The sequence below is a fragment of the Odocoileus virginianus genome, chromosome 6, assembly GCF_023699985.2.
Source record: "Odocoileus virginianus isolate 20LAN1187 ecotype Illinois chromosome 6, Ovbor_1.2, whole genome shotgun sequence".
Classification (NCBI taxonomy): domain Eukaryota; kingdom Metazoa; phylum Chordata; class Mammalia; order Artiodactyla; family Cervidae; genus Odocoileus; species Odocoileus virginianus.
In genome coordinates, this window is record NC_069679.1 from 20,947,962 (window position 1) to 20,974,230 (window position 26,269).

The 26,269-nt window shown below is 38.0% G+C and overlaps 1 protein-coding gene and 1 long non-coding RNA gene across 3 annotated transcripts in view; one reads left to right on the forward strand and one right to left on the reverse strand.

Annotated features, from left to right (window-relative positions):
• The window catches only part of DPH6 (diphthamine biosynthesis 6), a 191,277-nt gene extending 183,765 nt beyond the window's left edge, over positions 1 to 7,512 (reverse strand). The window contains exons 1-2 of the mRNA XM_020879113.2: positions 7,396 to 7,512; positions 3,148 to 3,242 (exon numbers count right to left, since the gene is read on the reverse strand). Of these exons, the coding sequence (XP_020734772.1) occupies positions 3,148 to 3,242; positions 7,396 to 7,418 (118 nt within the window). The 5' untranslated portion in view covers positions 7,419 to 7,512. The remainder of the gene's footprint in view (positions 1 to 3,147; positions 3,243 to 7,395) is intronic.
• LOC110128365 (uncharacterized) overlaps positions 7,506 to 26,269 on the forward strand; it is a 182,064-nt gene continuing 163,300 nt past the window's right edge. For both annotated transcript variants that reach the window (XR_011488219.1, XR_002311145.2), the window contains exons 1-2: positions 7,506 to 7,757; positions 15,086 to 15,185. This is a non-coding gene — a long non-coding RNA (uncharacterized lncRNA). The remainder of the gene's footprint in view (positions 7,758 to 15,085; positions 15,186 to 26,269) is intronic.

Sequence of the window (26,269 nt, forward strand, 5' to 3'; positions counted from 1 at the left end):
CTACCAACCCACAGCCATCTATTCTCTTCCATTACAATGAGAGTGCAGCTGATTTCCTCCAGCTTTTAGTTTGTAATATTCCAATTCCATTTACTACTAAATCCTTTCTCACTTACAATATTCTAGGGTTTCCCTGGTGGCTCAGCTGGTAAAGAATCCGCCTGCAATGCAGGAAAACCAGGTTTGATCCCAGGGTTGGGATGATCCCTTGGAGAAGGGAATGGCAACCTCCAGTATTCTTGCCTGGAGAGTCCCATGGACAGAGGAGCCTTCCACTAAGAGGCATAATTTAAAGACATACTTTGCTTGTCATCTTACCCACCCTGCTAGTAAATCTTGAGCACAAGAAAGATTATAAAGATGATTCAAAGCAGGATTTTTCAACTTTATAGTGGTTCAAAAGCAATACACATTAAATAAAAACTGTACTTCAAATTCTGAATTGTTATCTTTTCCCAGACTAGTGATACATGGTCCATACTCTCTGTGATACTGGGCAGCAGTGGATAGCCACTGCTCCCAGGCAACAATATGATCAAGATAGTAAACAACTGATACACTTAAGAACCATTCTGTACCCATACAACCATTCTGTTTTTCACTTCCACACACTACAGAATTCAATAAACTACATAAGATATTCAACACTTTCTTATAAAAGAAACTTTATGTTAGATGATTTTGCCCTACTGTAGACTAATGTAAATGTTCTAAGCAGAGTTAAGGTAGGCTAGTCTAAGTTATCATGATCAGTAGGTTGGGTGTATTAAATGAATTTTTGACAGGATATTTTCAACTAATGTATTTCAATCTAACCACACTATAAGTCAAAATCTGTACATCAGTGATTCAGTAAAAGGGAACTATAACTATTCATGTAGAAAAGTTGAAGACAAGATAAAAACTCCACGGAGTCAAATTACATCACGCATGTATTATATAAACAATCTTCTTTTTAAATACCAACACCTCTCAAGATAGAAAGCTTAAAACATTACTTGCCTGACTGGCCACAAAAGATAAGAAAATTCTTTCCTTAAGTAACAGAATACAACCCGCAAGGAAATTCTGCTGCTTCTTTTATAATACAGAAGTTGTAGCATAGTTTCCACTCACCCTTAAAAGAATTTTCTCTTCATTATTTAAAGTCAGAAAGAGGAGGTCACTCTCTAAACATACCACTTTGAAAATGCTATTATTATTAATCATCAGAAACCCATACAATATCCAAAGTGTATGTTTACACCTGACCCTCCACAGGACCTTCACAGGACCTGTTCTACTTCCTCCTGTAAAATACTTCTAATCTCTATATTCCCACTTCACTTCAAGCATTACTTGGCTCTTAATCAGAGAAGGAAAGAAAACTCAGATAACTGCTTGCCCTTGCAGGGTTAATTCAAGTTAGTTCATTATTCATCTGTCAATCAATAAACCTTGAGTGAATGCCTACCAGGGGCACAGAGCTGTCCCAAGTACTGAGGAACAATTAAAGGAATATAGAAGATATGACCTCTCCTCTCAAGAAGTTTAAAAACAATCTATTTGGGCATAAAAAAAATAAATAGAAAACAACTGTAAAATGATATAAAAATTCAATATGCCAGCAGCACTGAAGAAGGAAAGAAGGAAGGAAGGAAGAAAAATATCTAGTGCAAGATTCAGATTTAACTGGCTTCCCTGATACCTCAGATGGTAAAAAATCGGCCCGCAACCCAGGTTCAATCCCTGAGTCAGGAAGATCCTCTGGAGAAGAGAATGGCTACCCACCCCAGTATTCTTGCCTGGAAAATTTCATGGACAGAGGAGCCTGGTGGACTACAATCCATAGGATTGCAAAGAGTCAGATATAACTAAACGACTAACACTCACTTTTACTCACTCAGATTAAACTAAATTTATTGGGGACCTACTTTATGCCAGGAATTATTAGTGTTTCTGCATATAATACTAATTTAATTAATCCTAGAATAATAGTAGAGTAAAAGCATGGAATTTTAAAAGAAGCTGAGTAAAGGGGATGATAAAAAGATCTTAGTAGAAAAGCAGTAATCCAGTTAGACAAGTTTAATCTCCCTCTATTACATTTCAACAGTTAATATCTATGGTTGCATGGGTATAATAAAAGATTATAAAAAGCAAATCAATGAATATTTTTCTTTTATTTAAAAGTCTGATGGAAAAAAAATATATAATTATGTGAGGTGATGGATGTAAAGTAAACTTGTTGTGCATATATGTATATATTATATACATCTATATAAAATCACTGTTATACACATAAAATGAATACAGTATTATATATCAATTATATCTCAATTAAAAAAAAAGATTTTGTTGGTTGAACTGTGTCACTCCCAAATTCTTAGAGTAAAGTCCTAACATCTAATACCTCAAAATGTTACCTTGTTTGGGAATAGAGTCATTGAAGATGTAATTGGTTAAAATGAAGTCATTAGAGTGAGCCCTTCACCAAACATGACTGGTGTCCATATTAAAAGAGGAAATTTGGATACCAACATGGACACAGAAAAAAAAACATCTAAATGGAGAAATTTCATTGGAGAAAAACTGAAAAAAGTAGCTAAAATAAGGTCTGTGGATTATTTGCAGATGTCCTTATTACCACAGATGAATAAAAAGTGGAAATGTATTGTTCAATGGTTTTCTCAAGTATCACACATTTAGTTAACATCTAAGATGACTAAACTGAATGCTTTTAATAACAAAGTGTATGTATTATCATTTATTCACATATGTCTTACTTTCCAAGCTCCAAAGAGTTCTATGTTATTTACCCGTGCATTGCCAACAACACTTGGAAAAGTGTTGTAGTGGAACAACAGTGCACTCTGAAGTAAGAGGATTCACGTGTCAGCTCTACAAGTTTGTATTAGCTATTTTACCTTGGACAAAATTATAAAACTCAAAGCTTCAGTATCTTTGCTTAGGAGTAAATTTCTAGGAGTTCTTAGGAGGATTAAAGATTACATAATTGAAAACACTTAGCACAGAATGTAGCATCTAAACAGTGCTAAAGATATAAGAGTTCCCATTAATTGTTTGCATATTGTGTATAAGACAATGCAATTATAAGGCTGGAATTTCAGTCTTTTAGAGAACTTTCCAATATATGTATACACTTACCTTGGTTTTCAGCAGGTCTTAGGTTTGCTAAAGCAACAATCTGATGCCCAGCAGCAACGCACTGCATCATATTATAACAGCTGTCCTTCCCACCACTAAAAAAATAAATAGATAAGGAGACAAATAAATATCAGGTTACTGACTGTTATTTAACATAGCCTCATTATACATCAAAATAGAACACATTATTTTTTCCAGCTTTTCAGAATATTTGAGGGACTTATTTTGCAGTAGAATGTGTCATTTCCACAGCATATGCAACTGATCAAAGGAATCAGAATATCTCAAGTTGCTACTCGCAAGGGCTGATGAAATTATATGCCATCATAACAAAGATTATGCTAAAACTATAACTCTTTGGTTTTTGATAGTGGTTTTGCTTTAATATATAAAGTGTTTTGTAAATAAAAAATGATTTAATTTTACATTCCAGTTGAACACATTATATATACTTCTCAGATGAAATTTTCTATGAAAAAGTACCTGTTCTCTCTCACTTTGAGAATGCTAATGATGGTCACCAGCACCAATTAAAGGATCAAATTAAAGATCTGAGATCCAGTCAAATGACAAAGTTTGACATACTTGGTGGGTTCAAATTCTGCAGAGGTTGAAATCTAAAAGCTGAATTACCCTGATAAAGTTAAACATCAGTACTATAAGTACTTCAGCTTTCAACCATCACCACATTCGATGGCAGGATAAGGCCTGAGGAACTTCTAAATTCTGGTACCAAATCTATCTAAGGCAAATCACTTACTCAAGACCAGTGTTAGTTCATCTTTAACAAGGTTGAATTGCAACCAATATACTATTTTGGTTAAACACTCTACTGCTCCTATCTATGCATGTTTCTTCTTTTTTAAAAATCATTGTCTCCCTCCCTTTGTTTTATTCCTGTTTCCTTTCATTCTAATCTTTGCTTAAAATCTGCAAATGTACCCCCAGACAATGTTTAGACCTACTCATAAGCAAAGAAACTAACAGACTGATTATCCTAGAAGCTGGCCCTTTTGCCTTTTTAGTTCGCAGCACTTGTCAGCCTCTGCTACATTCTGAGGGCTTCCCTGATAGCTCAGTTGGTAAAGAATTGGCCTGCAAAGTGGGAGACCCTGATTCGATTCCTAGGTTGGGAAGATTCCCTGGAGAAGGGAACTGCTACCCACTCCAGTATTCTGTCTTAGAGAACTCCATGGACTGTGTAGTCAGTCCATGGTGTCACAAAGAGTCAGACATGACTGAGAGACTTTCATTTTCACCACATTCTGAGGGCTTCCAAGGTAGCACCGTGGTAAAGAATCCCCTGCTAATGAAGGAGCTCCGTTTGATCTCTGGGTCAGGAAGATCCCCTGGAGAAGGAAATGGCAACCCATTCTAGTATTCTTGCCTGGGAAACCCCATGGACATAGAGGCCTGGTGGGTTAAGTCCATGGGGTTGAAAAAGAGTCAGACATGTCTTAGCAACTAAATGACAATAACCATATTCTGATCAGTAACAACAGTTATTCCTGAACTTCTCAAGGGCAGGGAAATTGCAAAGGGCAAAGTGAAGTTACATATCACACTCTCATCCCTCAGATTCTGATATTCCCATAAGTATATCTTGCATAACTTCTATTGAACCTCGTTGTTTGATTTCTGCAGGATGTAATGATCTAATTCTTTAGAATATTTAGAATATTAAAGATTAAAGGGTATATATCCTAAATCAGAACTTGGCCTTTTATTTTAAAATATGCTAAGATCTCAAATATGATTTTAAAATAGTATTTCCCAAACTGTGCCCTGTGGGTATCCGTTCCCTTCTCCAGGGGATCTTCCCAACCCAAGGATCAAACCCAGGTCTCCCACATTGCAGGTGGATTCCTTACCAGTTGAGCCACAAGGGAAGCCCAAGAATACTGGAGTGGGTAGCCTATCCCTTCTTCAGGGGATCTTCCTGACCCAGGGATCGAACCCAGATCTCCTGCATGGCGGGCAGATTCTTTACCAGCTAAGCTACATGGGAAGCCCCCTGTGGGACAACAGTGTCCAACAAATGCTCTAAGAACATAAGCTTTTCAAGGTGAAATTAAGTTTGGAAAAGGCTGAGTCCCTTATTCACTTCTTAGAACATCACAGAATACATAACATATGTTAGGGGAGACATCCTACAGAAGATCATAAGTTTGGTTCCCAATTCTTGAATACTAAGCTAAGTTACTCATTGTGCTTGAGTCTATATGCTTTGTTATAAAATTAGAGAATGGCCTACCTAATCCTCAAGGTGCCATTCAACTGTAAAATTAAATAACGCAATCTTTTGTGAATTAGGAAAATAATGTTCTTCACGGTCTAAAGATATGTAAGAATATTGGTTTCACTTATTCCCTAGAATGCACACACATATCTCATCTCTTAGTGTACCCACATACACACACTAAACATACTTATTACAAGTAGATTCATAGTATTAAATTAAAATCAAATACATTCAAGTGTATGTGCATACAAATGTATATATGTATTATGTATGCATTCACATTCATATTGGAGAAGGAAATGGGAACCCACTCCAGTACTCTTGCCTGGAAAATCCCACAGACGTAGGAGCCTGGTAGGCTACAGTCCATGGGGTGGCAAAGAGTCAGACACGACTGGGCGACTTCACTTCACTCACTTCACACTTTATCACTGAAGGAAATGGCAACCCACTCCAGTATTCTGGCCTGGAGAATCCCATGGACAGAGGAGGCTGGCGGGCCATGGTCCATTGGGTTGCAGAGAGTAGGACACAGCTGAAGTGACTAAGCACGCACACACGCACATTCATATGTACATATTACATTCTGTACTCCAACTTATAGCATATCTTCCAACATTTATATAGATCTTATATATATTAGCAACAATTTTACAATTTAGCAACAATTTTCCAACACTGCTTCTTTAAAAAAAGTAATTAGTTTTATTATAAAAGTAAAATATGCACACAATATTTAGTGTAATAAATTATACCAATTTTCTTCTCTCTTTCCCTCCAACATTTCTGAGACTAGTTAAATGTCTTACTTGAATGGTTAAACTTTTGGTAAACTGCATGTGGATGTGAATTACTCATTTCCTGGACTGCTTTTTATTCTTACTGATCTATATCAACTGAAGCTCATTCATAATGCTGAAAGCTTAATCATTGTTTACAGAAGACATTCACTGTATAAAAATAATTATTTTGGCACTATAGTCTAGTATCTTAACAATGGCACTGAAGTAAAAGATGTTATATCAAGAGTTCTAAGTGGGTCACACTGTTTTCAGCCAGTATTAGTTTCCTAAGGCACTGAACAAAGATTTTCATGAAATCTTCCAGGTTGCATAGCTGCATGCAACTCACTCTACATCGATCCAATTCTCGTCAAATAAACGTTCAAGCAGTTTAAATTCCCTATTGCATGTTGTTATTTTGTTTCCTTTTGTTTCCGTTCACAGAACTAGTATGGAGCCATTTAAACTGACTAGCCTTTGGTCATCATAGACACCTAAACATGATGGGTTACTATAGATTTCAAACTCTTTTTGGAATATGGAGTATGTTACCATAAAGTCACTTTTCTAAACGCAATGAGTCTCCAAAGCAATGGCAGCTGGATCTAGGATAAAACAGGATGATTCCATCTCTATCTTTGACACCAAGCTAAAGCACATCCTCGTCAGCAGCAGTCCTGTCACTACTGGGACGCAGAAGAGGGACAGGTGGTCTTTTGTGAGAGGGGGCGGGGCTGGTAGCAACCTCGGGAATAAGGCTGAGCCGGAGGACCCGTAGAAAGATAGGATCCTGAGAAGAAAACGAAGAGAAAAGGCTAGGGGACACTAAGTGGCGTCAAGTACTGCCTCTCAAACTCCACGGCCCATTACAGCTTTTGAGAATCCGACCCAGGTCCGGGTCAGACTAACTAAACGCTCTGGCGGTGAGTCCCAGGCATCAGTAGTTTAAAACGTAAATCCAATCTGAACCCAAGTCTGAAGTCCAGACGACCAGGGAGGCGGCGACAGGCAGAGAAGAGGAGTACCAGCCCAGGGCCTGGGACCCAGCAGGCTGTAGCCCGAAGGCTCCGCCTCTTCCTGCGGCCAGGAGGAGCCGCGGAGCCCGCGACGAGCGGCTCCTGCACGGACACCGCCAAATCGGCGGCGGCGGCGGCTCCCGTCCGGTCAGTCGGAAAGGACTAGAAGCTGACAGGGAAGACGAAGGCAGCGCGGACGCCGCGTTACCTGATCAGAGCTGCGACCCTCATGCTGGGCGCAGTGCGCGTGCGTGCGGCGAGCGCGGGTGGGAGCCGGGAAGTCGCTGCCGTTGCCGTCGCCCCCGCTGTGACGTGCCCGGGGCCTCAAGCGCCTGTTCGCTCCGCCGCCTGTCAGGCAACCGGCGCTGCCGCCCGTGCGGCGGCCAGAGTTATACCTGGGCGCGGAGCACGCGTCACTTGGCGCCTAGTCCGTGAGTCACGGATGTCGAGTCCCCGGAAAAGAACGCTGTTTAGGCGCGGCCTAACCACCTAAGTGAGGGCACTGAAGCTGCCTGGGAAGGGCAAGGCCCGCATCGCAGAGCTGGGCTCGGGGGCACTGGATTTGTTTGGGTAGGAAAACGTTCAAAGTCACTTACGCTACCAATCGAAACACTCTTGGCCGTACAAAGGGAGAGTACTTTGGTCTTTACTAGCTCAGCCACCCATCTAAAAGAACCGAACCCTTCAGTTATTTAGGTTTGATCTCCTCAGTACCTCAAACTTCCTTCTGGAGCTATTCCCAGAACCGCTAGGCTCCCTGGGCTTTGGTCACTCTGTAATAAAGAGGCTAGGAAGCTGATTAAGGCTTGATTACCAAAGACCAGCAGCCTTGCAGAAGGAAATTCTAGCTTCTAAACTTTCTCGCCAGGTATTCATTGAGTGCCTTTCGGATAGCTGGCTCTGTTTCAGGCTCTTGTGTTTCAGGAGGGGGGCCCCTGTCCAGGGCCTGAGAACGAGCTCTTGTCTAACTCTGGAAGTGAACTGTCTGAGGAAACACAGGTATGGACAAAGCAAGAGAATTTATTGTGAAGGGGGTGCCCCAGCGCAGAGCAGAAGGGTAAGGGAGCCCAGAAGGACTGCCCTGCCACCGTGGTTGCAATCTCAGGCCTTATGTTGATGGGGTTAGTTTCCTGGTTGTTTCTGGTCAATCACTCTTGACTCAGGATCCTTCCTGGTGGCATGCACGTTGCACAGCCAATATGGATTCCAGTGAAGAGGATTTGGGGAAGTTGGTAGGACATATGGTGTCTCCTTTTGAACTTTCCCGAATTCTTCCATCTTGTTAGTTCCTTGTTTCTTACCAGGAAGCAACCTGAGTTACTGTGGTGCCTGGCCAGGGTGGATGGTTTTAGTCAGTTTCCCCTAATACTTGGGATACATCCATGAATAAAATAAAAATCGCTTATGTCCCACTTTACTCCTGTGAGTGTATGTGGAGGTGGGGAGGTGCAATGTTCTGCTAAAAAGTTGCATAGTATATTAAAAGAAAAGGAGTGCTGTGTGAAAAAGAATATAGAGTTTGACAGGAATCAGGAAGGTGACGGACCAGTTGCTAGCTTGAAGAAAAGTCAACTGTGTAAGTAACTTGTCATACTCTAGGCAGAAAAGGGTTTCCCTGGTCGCACAGGGACTCTGCTGCTTGCAGGAGACTTAGATTTAATCCTTGGGTCGGGAAGATCCCCTGGAGAAGGCAATGGCAACCACTCCAGAATTCTTGCCTGGAGGATTCCATGGACAGAGAAGCCTGGCTTGCTACAGTCCATGGTGTTGCAGAGTCGGACACGACTGAGTGACTAACACACACACGTGTGCACACACACACACACACACACACACACACACACAAGAAAAAACTAGAGCCAAGACTTTAGATGCATTATGTGTCTGTGGAAAAACAAGGCTAGCCAGTGTTGCTGAAGCAGCCCAGAAAAGTGCGAAAGGAGTTTCTAGTGATGGAGGAAGGAGCATCATATTATTGATACCAGTCAGTGTTCTTGGCTTGCCCAATCAATAGAAATTGATAAGAGGTCAGACAAGAACTTCAGGCAAACAGAGGACAGTGAAAACAAATAACAGATTCCCTTACTCACTCCTGGAGGCAGGGAATGAGTTGGTTCCTGATATTAGGTGAGGGTAGCGGTGTGTCCAGAAGTCATATTGGAGGGGTGGTTTGGGTGGCTGAGGTGGTTTGCCCACTCCTTTAGGGGGCTTCCTAGGTGGCACTAGTGGTAAAGGACTTGCCTACCAATGCAGGAGAATTAAGAGTGACAGGTTCAATCCATGGGTCCAGAAGATATCCTGGAGGAGGAAATGGCATCCCACTCTAGTATTCTTGCCTGGAGAATCCCATAGACAGAGGAGCCAAGTGAATTATAGTCCATAGGATTTCAAAGAGTCTCACACCACACAACTGAAGCGATTTAGCATGCACACACCACTTCTTTAGTAGTGTTGGGGCTTCCCATGTGGCACAGTGGTAAAGAATCCACCTGCCAGTTCAGGAGACACAAGTGATGTGAGTTTGATCTCAGTCGGGGAGATCGCTTGGAGTAGGAAATGGCAAATGACTTGTCCACCAATGTGCATGCATGCACATTGGTGATGTTAAGTGCAGGGAGCACGCACAGTACCCTCCTCCTTTTGCTCCCAACACCTTGTGTTTGTGCCCAGTTCTTCAGAAGTGGTAGTTAGAATATTTTTGGTCTTTTTGTATCTTGTATACTTCTCATGAAAGCATTTATTTTTAGTCCCTTAAAGTTTCTTTGTATTTTGTTCCTGGAGAGATGTTTGTTCAGGTGTAAGCACTGTGGCAAAGGGTCCCAGGTCCCAGCCTGTCTCATATTACCAATCCTTTTGTTAGGGGAAGCACACTGACTGAAACCACCCACTCTGGCCAGGTACCATAGTAACTATTTGCATGAGTTGTTTTACAGCAGGAGATCCTGGTAAGTGTCACAGAACTAATAAGCCACCACCAACCAGCAGAGTTCAGGAAAGGTCAAAAGGAGACACCACATGTCCGACCACCTCCCAGAATCCTTCTTGCTGGCATCCATCTTGGCTGAACAAGGTGTACACCACCAGAATGGACTCTGAGTCAGAATGATTGACTAAAGATGACCCAGAAACTATCCCCATCACCATAAAACCCAAGACTGCAGAACAGTCAGTTCTCCTGGGTTTCCTTACCCTAACTGCCCAGGCAACCTTCCCCAATAAAATCTCTTGCTTTGTCAGCACATGTGTCTCCTTAGATAATTCATTTCCGAGTGTTAGACAAAAGCCCAGTTTTGGGCCCTGAAAGCGGTCCCCCTTCCTGCAACACTTGAAAGTTAGGCTCTAACAAGGGTCCTCCTGCCTGGTTCTGTTCAGAAGCAAAGCAGAGCTTTGTTGTTGTTTAGTTGCTCGGTCATGTCCTACGCTTTGTGACCCCTGGTATTGTAGCCTTCCAGGCTCCTCTGTCCGTGGGATTTCCCAGGCAAGAATACTGGACTGAGCTGCCTTACCCTTCGGTCAAAGAATGGAGAGGTGTGAGTTCTAGAAGAACAAACTCTCCTCCACAGGCCATGGGCAGGGCTGCTTTATGCGGTTTTTGTCAACAGGAAGGGGCACAGTTGTGTTGTTCAGGGTATTGTATTGTTCAGCACTTAAGTCCTGGGATGTCAGATGTAGCAGTTCTGCACTAGAACTCTAATCCATGTTTTAGGGGCAAGACCTCTAAACAGATCCCCTATAGTAAGTGAAACTAAACACAAAAGAAATTGGACCTGGACACCTAGATTTCATCTTATTTTTTCATGGAATCTCGTGTGCTTTGCCAGTGACATAGGCTCTTGTAGGCCACTGAGGACTTTGTCTTTCACACTATGGAAGTGAGTGGTCTTTGCAGCATTTTTAACAGAGATATGACTTAAAACATTAAAAGAGCTGTATTGAGAATATAGCTATTAGGAGGATTTTGCAGTAAGCCTGGAGAGAAATGATGGGGCCTGGAATCAGGATGGTACTGGTGATTTGGATTAGAAGTGGGAAGGTTCTGGCTCTGTTTTGAAGGTAGAGCTAATAGAGTCACATGAGCTAAATATGGAATGTGAGATGAAGAAAACCATGAAGGATGATGCCAATTGTTATGAATTAAATAAATAAATATATACATAATTTGTACCCAGTATATAGTAAGCACTCGATTTTATTATACTATAATGTTCTCAGCTACACAGGTGGCCAGTGGGAAAGAATTCACCTGCCAAGCAGAAGACTGATTCAATCCCTGGGTCAGGACGATCCCCCAGGGAAGGAAACAGCAACTCACTCCAGTATTTTTGCCTGGAAAATCCCATGGACAGAGGAACCTGGGAGGCTACGGTCAGTCCTTGGGGTCACAAAGAGTTGGCCACAACTTAGTGACTAAACCACCACCACCATGATGTTCTCATTAACTCTACTACTCTTACTATGGGTGACTAGCGCAGTGGTAGTCTGCGTACCAATTTCAGCATCTAAAATGCAGTTTTAAAGTTGTGTGATTGTGGACACTTATTAAATGAGCCAAATATTTAAGGAGCTAGCAATGTAGTTGGAGAGAGATGACAAATGCATAAAACAAATATTCACAATACAAGAGGGCATATTTTGAAAGCAGCAAGCTATGTGATGCATATGGCAAGAGTCCCATGAGTTGAATTCATAGGATAAATTCTAGAAAAAGAAAAAGACTTGGATGATGGGTAGAAATGAACAAGAGGAATAGGTGGACCTTACAAACAAAGATAAAGGAGTTCAGAGCATGTCAACCCCAAATATGCCATTTTGACATATTAATTATTTTAAACTAAGGGCACTTGAGAAATAGCAGGTGCAAGAAGGGCAGTCTGACCTCCTTTTTATTTCTGAAAGCAGGAGATAAAAGCCCAGCGTAAAAAAAAATGCTTTCTCTGTACTTGGGAGGGGAAAGACATTCTCATTGCAACAACAATCCCTTTGTCAATAAGCAGGTTGCCAAAGGGCTTCCCAGATGGCTCAGTGGTAGAGCATCCACCTGCCAATGCAGGAGACATGGGTTTGATCCCTGGATTGGGAAGATTCCCTGGAGAAGGAAATGGCCACCCACTCCAGTATTCTTGCCTGGAAAATCCAGGGAGCTGGTGGGCTACAGTCCATTGGGTTGCAAAAGAGTAAGACATAGTGACTAAAACAACAACAATTTGCCAAAACTTCAAGAAAAGTTGGCTTAGCCAGAACCCTATATGCATAATGTTCTACATGGATAGTGTAAAGGTAGCAGCAGCCCAGTCAATGTCAACAAATTAAATTTTATATCAGTATAGTCTAAATTGATACTTTTTATACTATGTTGAAATGACTTGCCCAAGATTTACCATTCAAAGCCATTGTGAGCTCACTTCCTACAATCTCAAAACTATTATAAATCATTATGGATTAGTTTGCAGAGTCAACAAAATAGGTGAATGGAAAATTGGCTTAAGAAAACTCAGTTCCTTGCCAGTTTACTTAGGGGAAACTCTCATAGCCAAACACTGTTGCTGGTAATAAGTTGCAAGCTGTCACTGAATTCTGCTTCCTTGGCAGCACATCTAAATGATGTACTGATTGATAGAGTCAGATGCTCAAATCAAAAACTCTGTAGGTAGTTACTCAGAGAGTATGTGTGGATTTACATCTCAAGTCAGTGCATCTCTCTGAAGTCACTTCATACAGGGACTCATCAGAAGGTTCCTTGGTGAAGACTTAGGAAAAAAGTGATTGAGTTATTATTTGGAAGGTAAATTGAAGGGCATCCTACACGAGTATCTGATGCATTTATATTAATAATGATAACTTCTATGGACAAGGCACTCTTCTAAATGTTTTAGGTATAGAGACATTTAAACATAGCATCAAACCTATGATGTGGGATACATTGTTTTTCCCATTTGCAGATGAGAAAACTGAGCACAAAGAAGTTAAATTACCTGGCTGTTTTAGTCAGCTTGAGCAGCTTTAACAAAATACTATAGTAGTAGTTGACTTAAATAACAGCTATTTCTTTCAGTTCTGGAGGCTGGGAAGTCTGAGATCAGAGTGCCAACATGGTCAGGTTCTCAAGAGAGCTCTGTTCCTGGTCTGTGGGTGGATGTAACCTCACATGGTGGAGAGACACATTTCCACTCATGAGAGTTCGATATCAGCTCCAAAAGGCCCTGCCCCCAAGCACCATCATATAAGGGATTACAACTTCAACATATGAATTTTGGGGTGATGCAAACATTCAGTTCATAGCACTGCCTTAAGTTCTAGAGCTAATAAGTGACAAAGCCAAGATTCAAATCCAGGCAGCCTAGCTCTAAAGTCTGTGTTCTTAACCACTGTATTATACCTGCCACTGAAGTGGCCAGCTTGAAATTTTGGCTAATGTATTTCCAAAATATGTCTGGAAGGATGTTGCCATCATTCACTTCCTGAATTTCCTTTCTCTGTGCTTCCAAACTGATCAATCCTTTTTCTGAATGACACAGATTGTGTTACATGAATTAATATATTGCATTAGGTCATGGTTAAATATTATACACCTGAGAGTAATTTTGTCTCTTTTAGATATCTTTTTTCTTTACTCCATAATGTGCTGTGCTATGCTTAGTAACTTAGTCATGTCTGACTCTTTGTGACCTCATGGACTGTAGCCCGCCAGGCTCCTCTGCCCACGGGATTCTCCAGGCAAGAATACTGGGATGAGTTGCCATTCCCTTCTCCAGAGTATCTTCCAGATCCAGGGATCAAAACCAGCTCTCCAGCATTGCAGGTGGATTCTTTACCATCTGAGCCATCTAATGTAGAATGGCAAATTTGGAAGCCATAGGAGCCAGTCAGATAACATAAATGAGTGAAGTAACCTGGGATAAGACAATTTGGAATGGTGAAGACTGTGGCACTCATCACTTTGTGGTAGCTATCTAGGCAAATGTGAACCCAGTGTTACCAGACCTTCCAATTTTCCAAGAGATGACAGAAATCTTCATTTTAGTTAATTACTTTCTTCAATGTTGAAAACTAATTTTTAAAATTGTAATTACTATGCACAGCAAATAAAACATATCTCCTTATTTTTAATTTTATAATTTAACTTTAGAGAAAAGTTAAATTTAAAATTAAGTTTTAGCTTAATTTTAGAGAAACATCTTTATTCTTTTGCTCAATTAGTATTTATTGATGGCCCATTATATGTTTATATACAAAAATTTTAAATGTTAACACAACTACAGAGATATTTTGCACTCATACATGTGCAAAAATGTATGAGAATGTCCACTGAAGAAAAATGGAAATCTCATCAGGACAGGGACTTTTAAATTATTATATTCTTACATATAATATTATTTATTATATTATTCTGTTCATTAATTTATATTATTATTTGTTATTCACTTATTGAACAGTCCTGGTATATAGTATGTCCTTATTTATATATTTATTGACATATATGTAATTAATCTAAATTTCATCAACAGAGTTGGCTTAATAAATTATTGTGCCTCCACATGGTGAAATAATGTGTAACAGTTAAAGGAAAATGAAAAATTCTCTAAGACATATTTTCAAGTGTAAAAAGCCAGTTGCAGAAGATGTTTTCATTTGTATCAAAAGAAAATTAAACATTTATACATAAATATATAAGTGAACATTAAAAACTCTACAAAGTTGTATATTAAACTGTTAAAATGAAACTTCTGATGAGAAAAATGGGAGGTGGGACTTCTACTTTCACTTCATATCAGTCTATTATTTCACTACTTTTGATGAATACATATGCATTACTTGTATATCTTAAAAGACTAACAATGTAGCTCCAATAACAAGCAAATGAAATAAAATAACATGTGATATTATTTATTAACTTTCAGGTTAGCAGAGACTATAAAAAAGCAAAAATTGGTGAGGATAGAGACCAATGCTGGCAGGAATACAGGGAAAGGAAAAATCTCAAGCTCAGTTGCTGAAGAAGTAAGTACAACTTTTCTGGAGGGCAATTTTGGACTACATAATAAATCTTTAATGTGCATAGAGTCTGACTAAGCATTCCCATCACTAGGAATTATCTTAAGGGGGTAAGTGGGTAATACTACAGAGAGTGTTCTTTGCAATGTTATTTGTAGTATTGAATAAGAGAAAACGTGATAAAATTTTAGGTATTGGTTAAATAAAAGTACTATGTAAATATAACCATGAGTTAACATACAAAGACACACACACACACACACACACACAGAGACAAAAATATGGTAGGCAATGTAGAATTATGGTTAAGTATTAGGTTGGTACAAAAGTAATTGCGGTTTTGGACTGTGAATTTTAAATCATTAACACTAGATACATCTTTATTAATCAAAACAGGAACCGTTACAATCGACACAATTTTGCCAATGAGAAATAAATTTGTTTATTCCTGTAGCATAAAAATCTGTGCCTAGGGATTTGATCAACTCTTGGCAAGCATTTTCTGCCTCCTGCTGGTTGTGGAAGTGTTTTCCCTGCAAAAAGTTGTCAGGATGCTTGAAGAAATGGTAGTGGGTTGACAAGAGGTCAGGTAAATATGGTGGATCAGACAAAACTTCATAGCCCAACTTGTTCAACTTTTGAAGCGTTGGTCATGCTACATGTGGTCGCACATTGTCATGGAGAAGAGTTGGACACATTTTGTTGACCAATCTCTGCTGCAGGTGTTGCTGTTTTCAGTGCATCTCATCAATTTGCTGAGCATACTTCTCAGATATAATAGTTTCACCCGGACTCAGAAAGCTGTAGTGAAGCAGACCAACAGCAGACCACCAAAGAGTATGATCGTGACCTTTTGTTGGTGCAAGTTTGGCTTTGGGAAATGCTTTGGAGTGTCTTCTTGGTCCAACCGCTGAGCTGGTTGTCACTGGTAGTCATAAAATCCACTTTTCATCAGATCAAGAAATGGTTCATTGTTCTTGCATAGAATAAGAGAAGACAATGCTTCAAATCGATGATTTTTTTGGTTTTTGGTCAGCATATCAGACACCCACTTATTGAGCTTTTTTGCCTTTCTGATTTGATTCAAATGTTGAATGACGATAGGGTGGTCAACCGAAATAGAGTTCCATGGCAACATCTCTTGTAGCTATAAGAGGATCAGCTTCAGTGATAACTCTCAGTTGGTTGTTGTCAACTTCTGATAGCTGGCCGCTACAGTCCTCATCTTCAAGACTCATCTCTTTTGCCAAACTTCTGGAACCACCATTGCACTATACATTCATTAGCAGTTGCAAGTTATCTCTGCTGTTTTATGAACCATTTTGAACTCAAATTAAAAAAAATGCTTGACTTTACTTTTTGTCTAATATCATTTCTATAGTCTAAAACAAATATAAACAGCAAGTAATCATTAGCCAAAAAACTTAAAGAGAGAAATGTAAATTAAAATGATTTATAACATAACCACACTTGTTTAAGAATGTATTCTAATATCAAATGGAAAAGTTCAACAATGTAAAACCACAATTACTTTTGTACCAACCTAATACTTGCAGTCTAGAATCAAACTAACTCCCTCAATATGAATGTCAATACTGCGAATTACTAAGCTTTGTAATTTGAGACAAAGTACTGAAAAATTAGTTTTGTTATCTGTAAGATGGGGTTAAAATATGATCTACCACGCAGTTGTTTTAAGAATTTAATTAAATAGTTAAATAGTTCATTATAATAACATAGTCTATTTTTATTTTACATAAAGAAAAATCTGAAAAAAATCATTAACATGTTGATGGTGGTGGTCTCTGGGAGGTAAAACTGAATGGATTATTTTTACTTTCTTATATATATCTTTCATTTTAATTTTCCAAAATTAACACACATCTTTGTAAATAGAGTAGATATTTGGAAAAATGGATGACTAGGAGACTGTAAGGAAGGAAGGGAGGCAGGATACCTGACTGCTTCAGGTTAGGTCTCACAGGTATGCAATACTCTGATGAAATTACAGAAAAGTATAGGATCTAGTCTTTAGTTTCATAGATTCAAAGAGTCTTTATCATTCATGCAGTGTAGATCAGATTTTAGGGAACTAATAGAAGCTACACAGCTTCATGGATTTCTTATTAACAAATCAGAATATATGTAAGTCAGTTGATTTATTGCCAATAGAAAGTGAAGTTGCTCAGTCATGTCTGACTATTTGCAACCCCATGGACTGTAGCCTAGCACACTCCTCCGTCCATGGAATTTTCCAGGCATGAGTACTGGAGTGGGTTGCCATTTCCTTCTCCAGGGGATCTTCCCGAGCCAGGGATCAAACCCAGGTCTTCCACATTGCAGGCAGATGCTTTACCATCTGAGCCACCAGGAAAGCCCTATTGCCAATAGGAAAATGCAATTTGGAAATACAACTCTTTCATTGAAACATTGCCTAACAAATTACAACCACAATGAGATACCAATACATACCCACTAAAATAGCTAACATAATAAAGACTGACAATACTAAATGTTGACAAGGATATGGAGCAACTGAAACTCCAGTGCATTGTTAGAGGAATGCAAAAATGGTATATCCTGTTTGAAAAACAGTTTGGCAGGACCTTATAAAATTGGACATATTTTACCTTATGATCCAGGGATTCTATTCCTTTTATGTACTTCAGGAAAATAAACATATATATCCTTGTAAAATGTGTATCTGAATATTCATAATGGTATTATTTATAATAGCTAATAACATAAAGCAACCCAAATTTTCATCACCTGATGAGTGAATAAATAAATTATGGTGTATTCATACCATAGAATACTGTTCAGCAATATACACAGCAACATGGGTGAATTTTAAAAGCATGCTAAAGTGAAAGAAGTCAGCACAAAAGACTGCATTTTGTGCAGCTCCATTTTTATGAAATGCTAGAAAAGGTAAAGCTACCAGTAATAGAAAGGGTATCAGTATTGCCTGGAGTCAGGCATGAGACAAGCTTATCAAGGACAAAAGGCCTTAAGGAGACTTTTTAGGGTGAAGGAATTAGTCTACACCTTGATAGTAGAAGTGGTTATACAATTATATGCAATTACCAGAATTCATCAAATTTTAATGTACACTTAATATACAAATTTTAATGTATACTTAATATTGGCAATATTTATTGTATGCAATTGGTATCTTAATTAACAAAACTGTTATTGGTAAGGATGGAGTCAGTTTTTATTATCTGATAAATGGTATCATCCCATTAAGTCCCTTTCTCAAAATACATGGATAGATAGATAGATAGATAGATAGATCTATGAGCCTGGCAGGCTGCAGTCCATGGGTTGAGAGTAGGACATGACTGAAGTGACTTAGCACTCATGGATATAAGTGCCATAAGATTTAAACTTTGAAGGAGACCAGAATATCTTCATCCATTGGTGGGGCCTCCTTTTCCTCTTATTCTTTTTCTGAAACAATGGGAATTCTAGGATTTCTATATCAAAAATGTTTTAGGAGTGTCTATATGGTTAAAAATGGAGGCAAGGGATTATAAGGGGGTTAGCGCCTCTAAAACCATTTTAGTGGCAGTTATATTTTCAAATACTATTTTGATTTCAGTTAGGCACTAGTCAGTTATAAATATATGAAAATAAATTTCCATTGCACATTAAAAATATTGGAATATATTTAAAAACTTTGCCTTAAGGCAAACAACTGCCTTAAGGGTAAGGTTTACTTCAGCAGATAGCTAATTTCTTCCTTGTGTTTTACTGTAGTAGCTTCAAAGAGAGAGTGATAACATTACCATATTTTGAATTTATTTCTAAATTCTGCCAATCCATTACATTTAGACCCTGTATTTTTTATAATATTCACATATATATTCAATAATTTAAAATTTAATAACAATTTAGTTTTTAGTTTATGTCTTTTTTATGGGATTCTGATTATATCAAGATTGAAAGTTATTGCATTATTTTCCTAATAATACAATCTATGTTTTGGAGTCAGGCAAACCTGGGTTTTAATTCTTGTTCTGAGACATTTATTTATAATTTCAACAATATGTTTTTCCTTCACCTGCAAAATAGGGGTATTCACTTTTACCTTATGAGGTTAGGATTACATACATATATATATGTCTGTGTGTGTGCATATATATACACACACACATATACATACATGTGTGTGTGTGTTAGTCACTAGTCGTGTCTGACTCTTTGCAACCCCATGGACTATAGTCCACCATGGACAGAGGACTGTCCATGGAACTGTCCATGGTGTTCTCTAGGCAAGAATACTGGAGGGGGTTTCCATTCTCTTCTCCAGGGGGATCTTCCTGACCGCGGGATTGAACCTGGGTTTCCTGCATTGCAGACAAATTCTTTACCATCTGGGCCACCGGGCAATTTCACACACACACACACACACACACACACACACACACACTAGTCACAGTAGCTGTCACATGTAAACCCTAAAGGAAACACTGAGAGATTATAAAACAAAGATTTATAGCTAAAAAGCCAAAAAGGAGTTAAGGTGGAATCATATAAAAATACTGTATTAGTCTAAAAGAAGGCAGAAAAAAAGAGAAAAGGGGGGAAAATGATACAGAAAACAAATATCAAGATGTTAGATTTAAATCTAGTAATATCAGTAATCACATTAAATGTTGATGTTTAAACACCTAAAATGCAAGTAGAAAGATTAGACAAGGAAGCAAGACCCAACTATATCATGTTCATAAGAAACTCCAAATGTGAAGCCACAGGTTAAAAGTAAAAGTAAGATATAAATATTTACTATACAGTAGTAGTAGTGTTAGTTGCTCAGTCGTGTCCGATTCTTTGTGGCCCCACGAACTGTAGCTCGCCTGCCTCTTCTGTCCATGGGATTCTCCAGGCAAGAATACTGGAGTGGGTTGCCATTCCCTTATCCACAGGGTCTTCCCAACCCAGGAATCAAACCCAGGTCTCCTGCATTGCAGGCAGATTCTTTACCATCTGAGCTACAGGGACTGTGCAAACACATTCCAAAAAAAGCTAGGGTGGCTGTATACCTATCAGACAATGTAGATTTCAGAGTAAGGAATAAAATTAGTCTTTCTCCCTCCTCAGACCTCCAGTCCTCCAGATCCCTTCCTGTGAGGTAACACTTTACCCACTGTTCTGTATCTCTCCAGAATGAGTTTATGAGGGTATAAACATAGATCACTTTTATTTTTCACTAAGGGGAGCATACTATATTCACTGTTGTGACTTTGTTTTTCTACATATTTCTAGGGCATCATTTCGTACCATTATATGTAGATATATCTAATTCTTTTTAACAACTGCATAGTAAAGAATTAAGTATTTTTAAGAGAACCAGAACAAATTTTAGCTAATGTGGCTAGGTGAAGTTCCTCTAAAGTAAGACTGGATACAGCTCGTTTAAGGATGCTGGACACCTGCATCTACAGCACATTCAAAACTGAGTTCAATATCTCAACGTGTCACACTCCTATGCCATTACACCAACTCGCACTTCTACCAATTCGTTGTTAGTTAAGGACATGATCTTCCAACAATTGGTCTCCATGGTAATTTTTAACTTCTCTTTCTCCCTTATCCTTCCACAAACTGTAATCAAGTCTTATAGATTCTATTCTCAAGATATCTCAATAAGTCAGAAATGGATAGTGAAATTCTTGTTGAAATTCATTGCTACTTATTCAATATATTGTAAATAAGACTAATGTGGTGGTGGTTTAGTCGCTGAGTCGTGTCCGCCTCTTGAGACCCCATGGACTGTGGCCTGCCAGGATCCTCTGTCCATAGGATTCTCCAGGCAAGTATACTGGAGTGGGTTGCCATTTCTTTCTCCAGGGGATCTTCCCAACCCAGGGGTTGAACCTGGGTCTCCCACATTGCAGGCAGATTCTTTACCAACTGAGCTATGAGGGAAGCCTCAATAAGACTAACATCTACATCTAATTTCAGTCTCCAATGTCAGACATTTTATCTGTAAAATTGCATCATAGAAGAAACTTAGAGTTACTTAAAGTGACAAATTGATATCTTTAATATTCCCTATTCAAAAAGTTTATTTTCAGACTCTTTCTTTATAATTCTATACATCATTCTTATTTATGAAAATGTTTCTGGAATACATATAGTATTGTATAAGTATAATGAGGATTTGTGGATTATCTTTCTTTTGACAAATGCCAAATACTTCAACAAGTCCTATTTCATGTATCCTAATAATATACCTTTGAAATAGGAAGAAAATATCTTCTTTTCACTTTATTAAAGAAAAGACAGAAACAAAGATATATCAGATAATTAGTGCTTGCCCACACAGTGTGATAATGACAGAGCTAGAACTAGAACCCAGGTTTCCTGACTTTCAAGCCATTTTAAGTTTCAAAATCATAAAACTGTCACCTCTGCAATTTTGCAAAAGTAATAGCCTATACTTTCACACATTCTGAATTTCTAGAGCTTAATAATAATCCATTAAAAAAGAAAAAAAAAGTCTTCCTTCTAATCTCATTGGGAAAAAACACTTCTCAAGAAATGTAGAGAATATGTATTCAACCACTGATTCTCTTCAATTATTTTTCTGTAAAATGAGCTTAAAAAGTAATGACATCAGGCTCAATGTTACAACTATTTTCACTCCTCTAAATTATTATCCAAACATATAAATGTCTTAGACTCTAAATCAATCATTTGAAACTGATCAACCACAGCTTTGAAAATATTGGAAGCATCATAAACATCATGCCCATCTGTCACTTCTCTTTCATCACGGAACATGTATAGCCTGTAATCATTCATAGCAATATCTCATGGCTCTGGTAAAAGCTTATGAATAACCTTCTCTGTCCAGCTGTGTATTCTGAGTAATTAGATAAATTAAAAAATCCAAAAAACTAAATTCTGAATGATGACTCAGTGGCAACAGGAATAGTTAAATAAATGAGTTTAAGTGGAAAACCATATTTCTCTGAAGTAGAGCAATTTGCAAGAAAAACTGAGAGAAAAACAGTTTATAAAAAGAGAATTTGAACTAGGAAAATTTCCATTGTTACTATAGTAGTATGTTAGAATTTGATTGAACAACATTTTAATTATGGTCATATTCTCTTTGAGCTTTTCATTTCATAAATTTCTCTATACATACACTGGCTTTGCTCTTTTTCTAGAACCCAACAGATTAATTTTTTTATTGGGTTTAGCACTGTGTATTTTGGATTATGTGTGTACGTGATCCTAATATTGTTTTTCATTTCTCATATCTGTATCTGAGCATGTGTACACACACAAAGAAATAACTGATATTTGAGAACTACTCTGCTATGAGGAAGGAGAACAAACACTTGATATGATTTAGTTTATCTAAGGTAAAATACATGACAGAAATGATATATGTAGGAGTTCTGATCAAGCAAAATTTACTATATAAGCATGAATATAATAAAAATCATGGGAGATTTTGATAAATAATAGGCAATGAACACTTTAAATTATTAATCACACAATTTGTATTATAATTCTAGAAATTAAACAAGATATTCTGTATTTCTTTACTGATATTAATTTGAATTTTTCCACATTTAATTTTTATTTGTATCTATATACAAACATAATTTTAACATAATTGTTATTTTGAGAGAATGTGTTCTGATTTGGAAAAATGAATACTTTTTATAGATAAGAAGTTATTTGAAAAAGTACAGTAGATATTAATTTCACTTAATATTTTAAAATATGTTTAAAATGAGGAAGAATTGTTCTGTAAATTCTTCTCCTATTTTTTAAATAAAAGGTAAAGATATAAATTAATAAAGAACAAATAATTAGCCTACCTTATTTGTTTATAGGATTATTCATCACTGATTCCTTTTTCTCTCTTAGGCAAAAGGAAATTTATACGTCCTTAATTCTACTCTCTTTTAAGATAATTGTTGTCCAATCAGTAGAAATACTCTAATGTGATTAGTACAGAATACTAACATGTGGACAGATGGGAACATTTTGCTTATATCTGTTAGACCAAGTTAAAAACTCAACTTTAACTTCATATCTTATGAAAAGACTTTTGCTTCCTAAGACCGTGTCAAGACTTTTCAGTCATCAGTTGATAATTTCCCATCCATTGGCAAGATCCCATCTGGTAGATGTAGTAGTTTTTATTACTGTTCACCAAATATTCTATTTTTCTTCCCTATGAAGTCCTTTGGTCAGTGACCACTGGTCTTTGTCCAAAGATCATGTGATTTGTTTTTGCCAAATAAATGAACAGAGGAGACAGAAGTCATTTCTGGCAAGAACTTTTAAGATCCACCACATAGTTCACTGATTCTCTTTTTCTTCTACCAAGAGACTGGTAATCAGAGTGATCATTGCTCTACTAGTGTAAATCCTGAAACAAAATCCCTACCTGTTTTAGGATGGATACTTAGAATGATTGAGAAATAAACCTTTGTTGTCACAAATTACTGAGACTTTAGGGGTTATTGAAATGTGAAGTCCACCGAATTATCTAAGGGAGGAGGTAAACCTGCCAGTTGGTATGGGCAGCAATCTCTAAAGAGGCAAGGGAAGAAATGGTGTCATTGGATCTTTTTGATACTGGAGTAATGGGAGAGGAATCAGTCACTAGATAGGAGCTGTAGTGATTGAGGGATACAGTCATTATCCTAATAGTACACCAAGAAAGAGAGATCACTGATCTCTTTTGCATCTGGTTTGCCATCTCCTACCTGTGCCTCTCACTGACTGAATTCCACAGGAAGAAGATAAGGAAGCATGTGGATACAATTCACGAGATGAGCCCCTTGGGGCCGAGTTGGCAGAGAAGGCAAAAAAGGATGAAGGGTTGGTTTTGGAAGGGTAAAATGAAGAACCTTAATACCTCCTTGTTGCTCTATTTCTAATTCCTGTTTGTTTGTTTGCCTGGTGCATAGGAAATACCTAAGGATATTTAATGGATGAAAGAATAACATAGACTTTAAAACCAAAGTAGTCTGGATGCTAAGATTAGGCTGCGTTTCTTGATACTAAAAAGTAAAGTAACTGGGGAAGCAGTTGTGAAAGAGATCATATTGGTATGCAAAAATGAAGTGATTCATTTTGAACATTTATTTAGCAGATAATTAAGTGAAAAAGGTGAGTCAGAAAATGTAATTTATCACATGCAGTTATACACAATTACTCAAATTATCACTGTTATTGATATTGGGTAGAGATCAGCTGGGGCAAGGCATTAGAAGGTCACGTGGTTGTAGCATCTGATTACTACAGTAACAATGATGATTAAAAGACTGTGGGATAGACTGACTATCTCTGTGTTGTAAAGCTTATGAAAAAGAAAAAAAATTAATCTTAGCATTTGAACTCTTAAACCAAAGCATGAAGAGAATATCAGAAGGTTTATATGGAAGTTTTAAGCAAGATTTTCTAAACCGAGGATACATGTTAAGAATTCACATTTCTTATCTAAGGTAGGGGCACTTGTTGGGAAGAAGTGAAAACTATTGTTTGAAATAAGGACATTTGGACAGGTATAGATGAGACCGAGAATTTAGAACCTCAAATTCCTTTGACACTGCTTTGAGAATAGAACTGCTTTTTCCCACTGTCTGATGAAACCAGTTATTCTCTGTAGAAAAACTTTTCAATAACTTCAGCTGGGGCAGTTTCCTCTCAAAAGTGTTTCTATTCTCCTGAAGACACTTCTGCCCTAGAACCATAATATTACCTTATTGCCTCCAGAACCACAATAAGTTTAAATCCCAGCATAACCTTGAGAGAAAATTGCAAGATCTGCTCTGAGAGATCATCTTGTCAATTTATAAAAACAAGAATATGGCAAACATGAATTAGATTGAATACTAAAGAGATTAGGTCAAGGTGAATGAATTATAAGACTTGATTGGCAGTGGTTCTCAAAATATGGTCATTGGACCAACCAGCATTAGTGTCACCTTAGAACTTGATAGGAATGCATATTTCCTAGACTTCCATCCTAGACCTAATGAATCCGAAACTCCAGAGCATGGGGACTGGAAATATGTTTTAACAAATCGTCCAGGTGATTCTGGTACATGTTCAAATTTGAGAATCATTGGAATGTGCTAACTGTATGCTCAATGTGGCCTCTATTAGAATTTGAGATTTTGGCATTTTTAGCTAGGAAAAATTGAGAGTAAGTCTAATAGTTTGCTGGTACATGAAAGTCTGGACTCAGCAATTGCCTGTAATCAATGAGTTTAAGATTTCAGAACTACACTGACATAATGTAGAAAAGGAAGCTTAATGGCTTAGAGAAATGAGCATATTAGAACAGATTTAAAATGTACAATTTGGTCTACACCTTCTCACTCAGTCATGTCCAACTCTTTGCAACCTCATGGACTATATATAGCCCACTCAGCAAGAATACTGGAGTGGGTTGCCATTTCCTCCTCTAGAGGATCGTCCTGACCCAGGGATCAAACTCGTGCCTCCTGAAACTCCTGAATTATCAGGCAGCTTCTTTACGACTGAGCCACCTGGGAAGCCCCAACTCTTATCTTCCATGGAGGTCACCTACTTCATTCAAAACATAGTAGAATATGCAATGGTTAAAGTAAGGGTGGCATCCTTTAAACCCTCTGTGCTGGCATCCCTAACAGCTGATGATGGACATGAAAGATGTTGCCATGAAAATGAACTCCCTGAGTAGTAGTACCAAGTGGCTGCTCAAAACTGTCAGAAATAAAGTGGACACATTATTCTAGTGTCATTATTAATAATAATGTCTTAGTAGTAGTAGTAATAATTCTATTACTACTAATAATATAATTTATTAATAATAATAATATATTATTAAACACAGTTTACAGAGTGGTAACCAGTGTTTTGACCAGCATGGATGGGTGTCAATGACTAATTGATCACAAGGTCACTGACAATTAAATATGTGGGCAATCTTCTAAGGTGTTTCTTGACTAATATAAAATATAAACCAATATAAGTTATCATAGTGAAAATTAGCCTCATACCCAATTCCCAGACTTTAGCCAAGTCACAGATCTGAAATTCTTTAATTTGGAAACAGGCCATGTCCC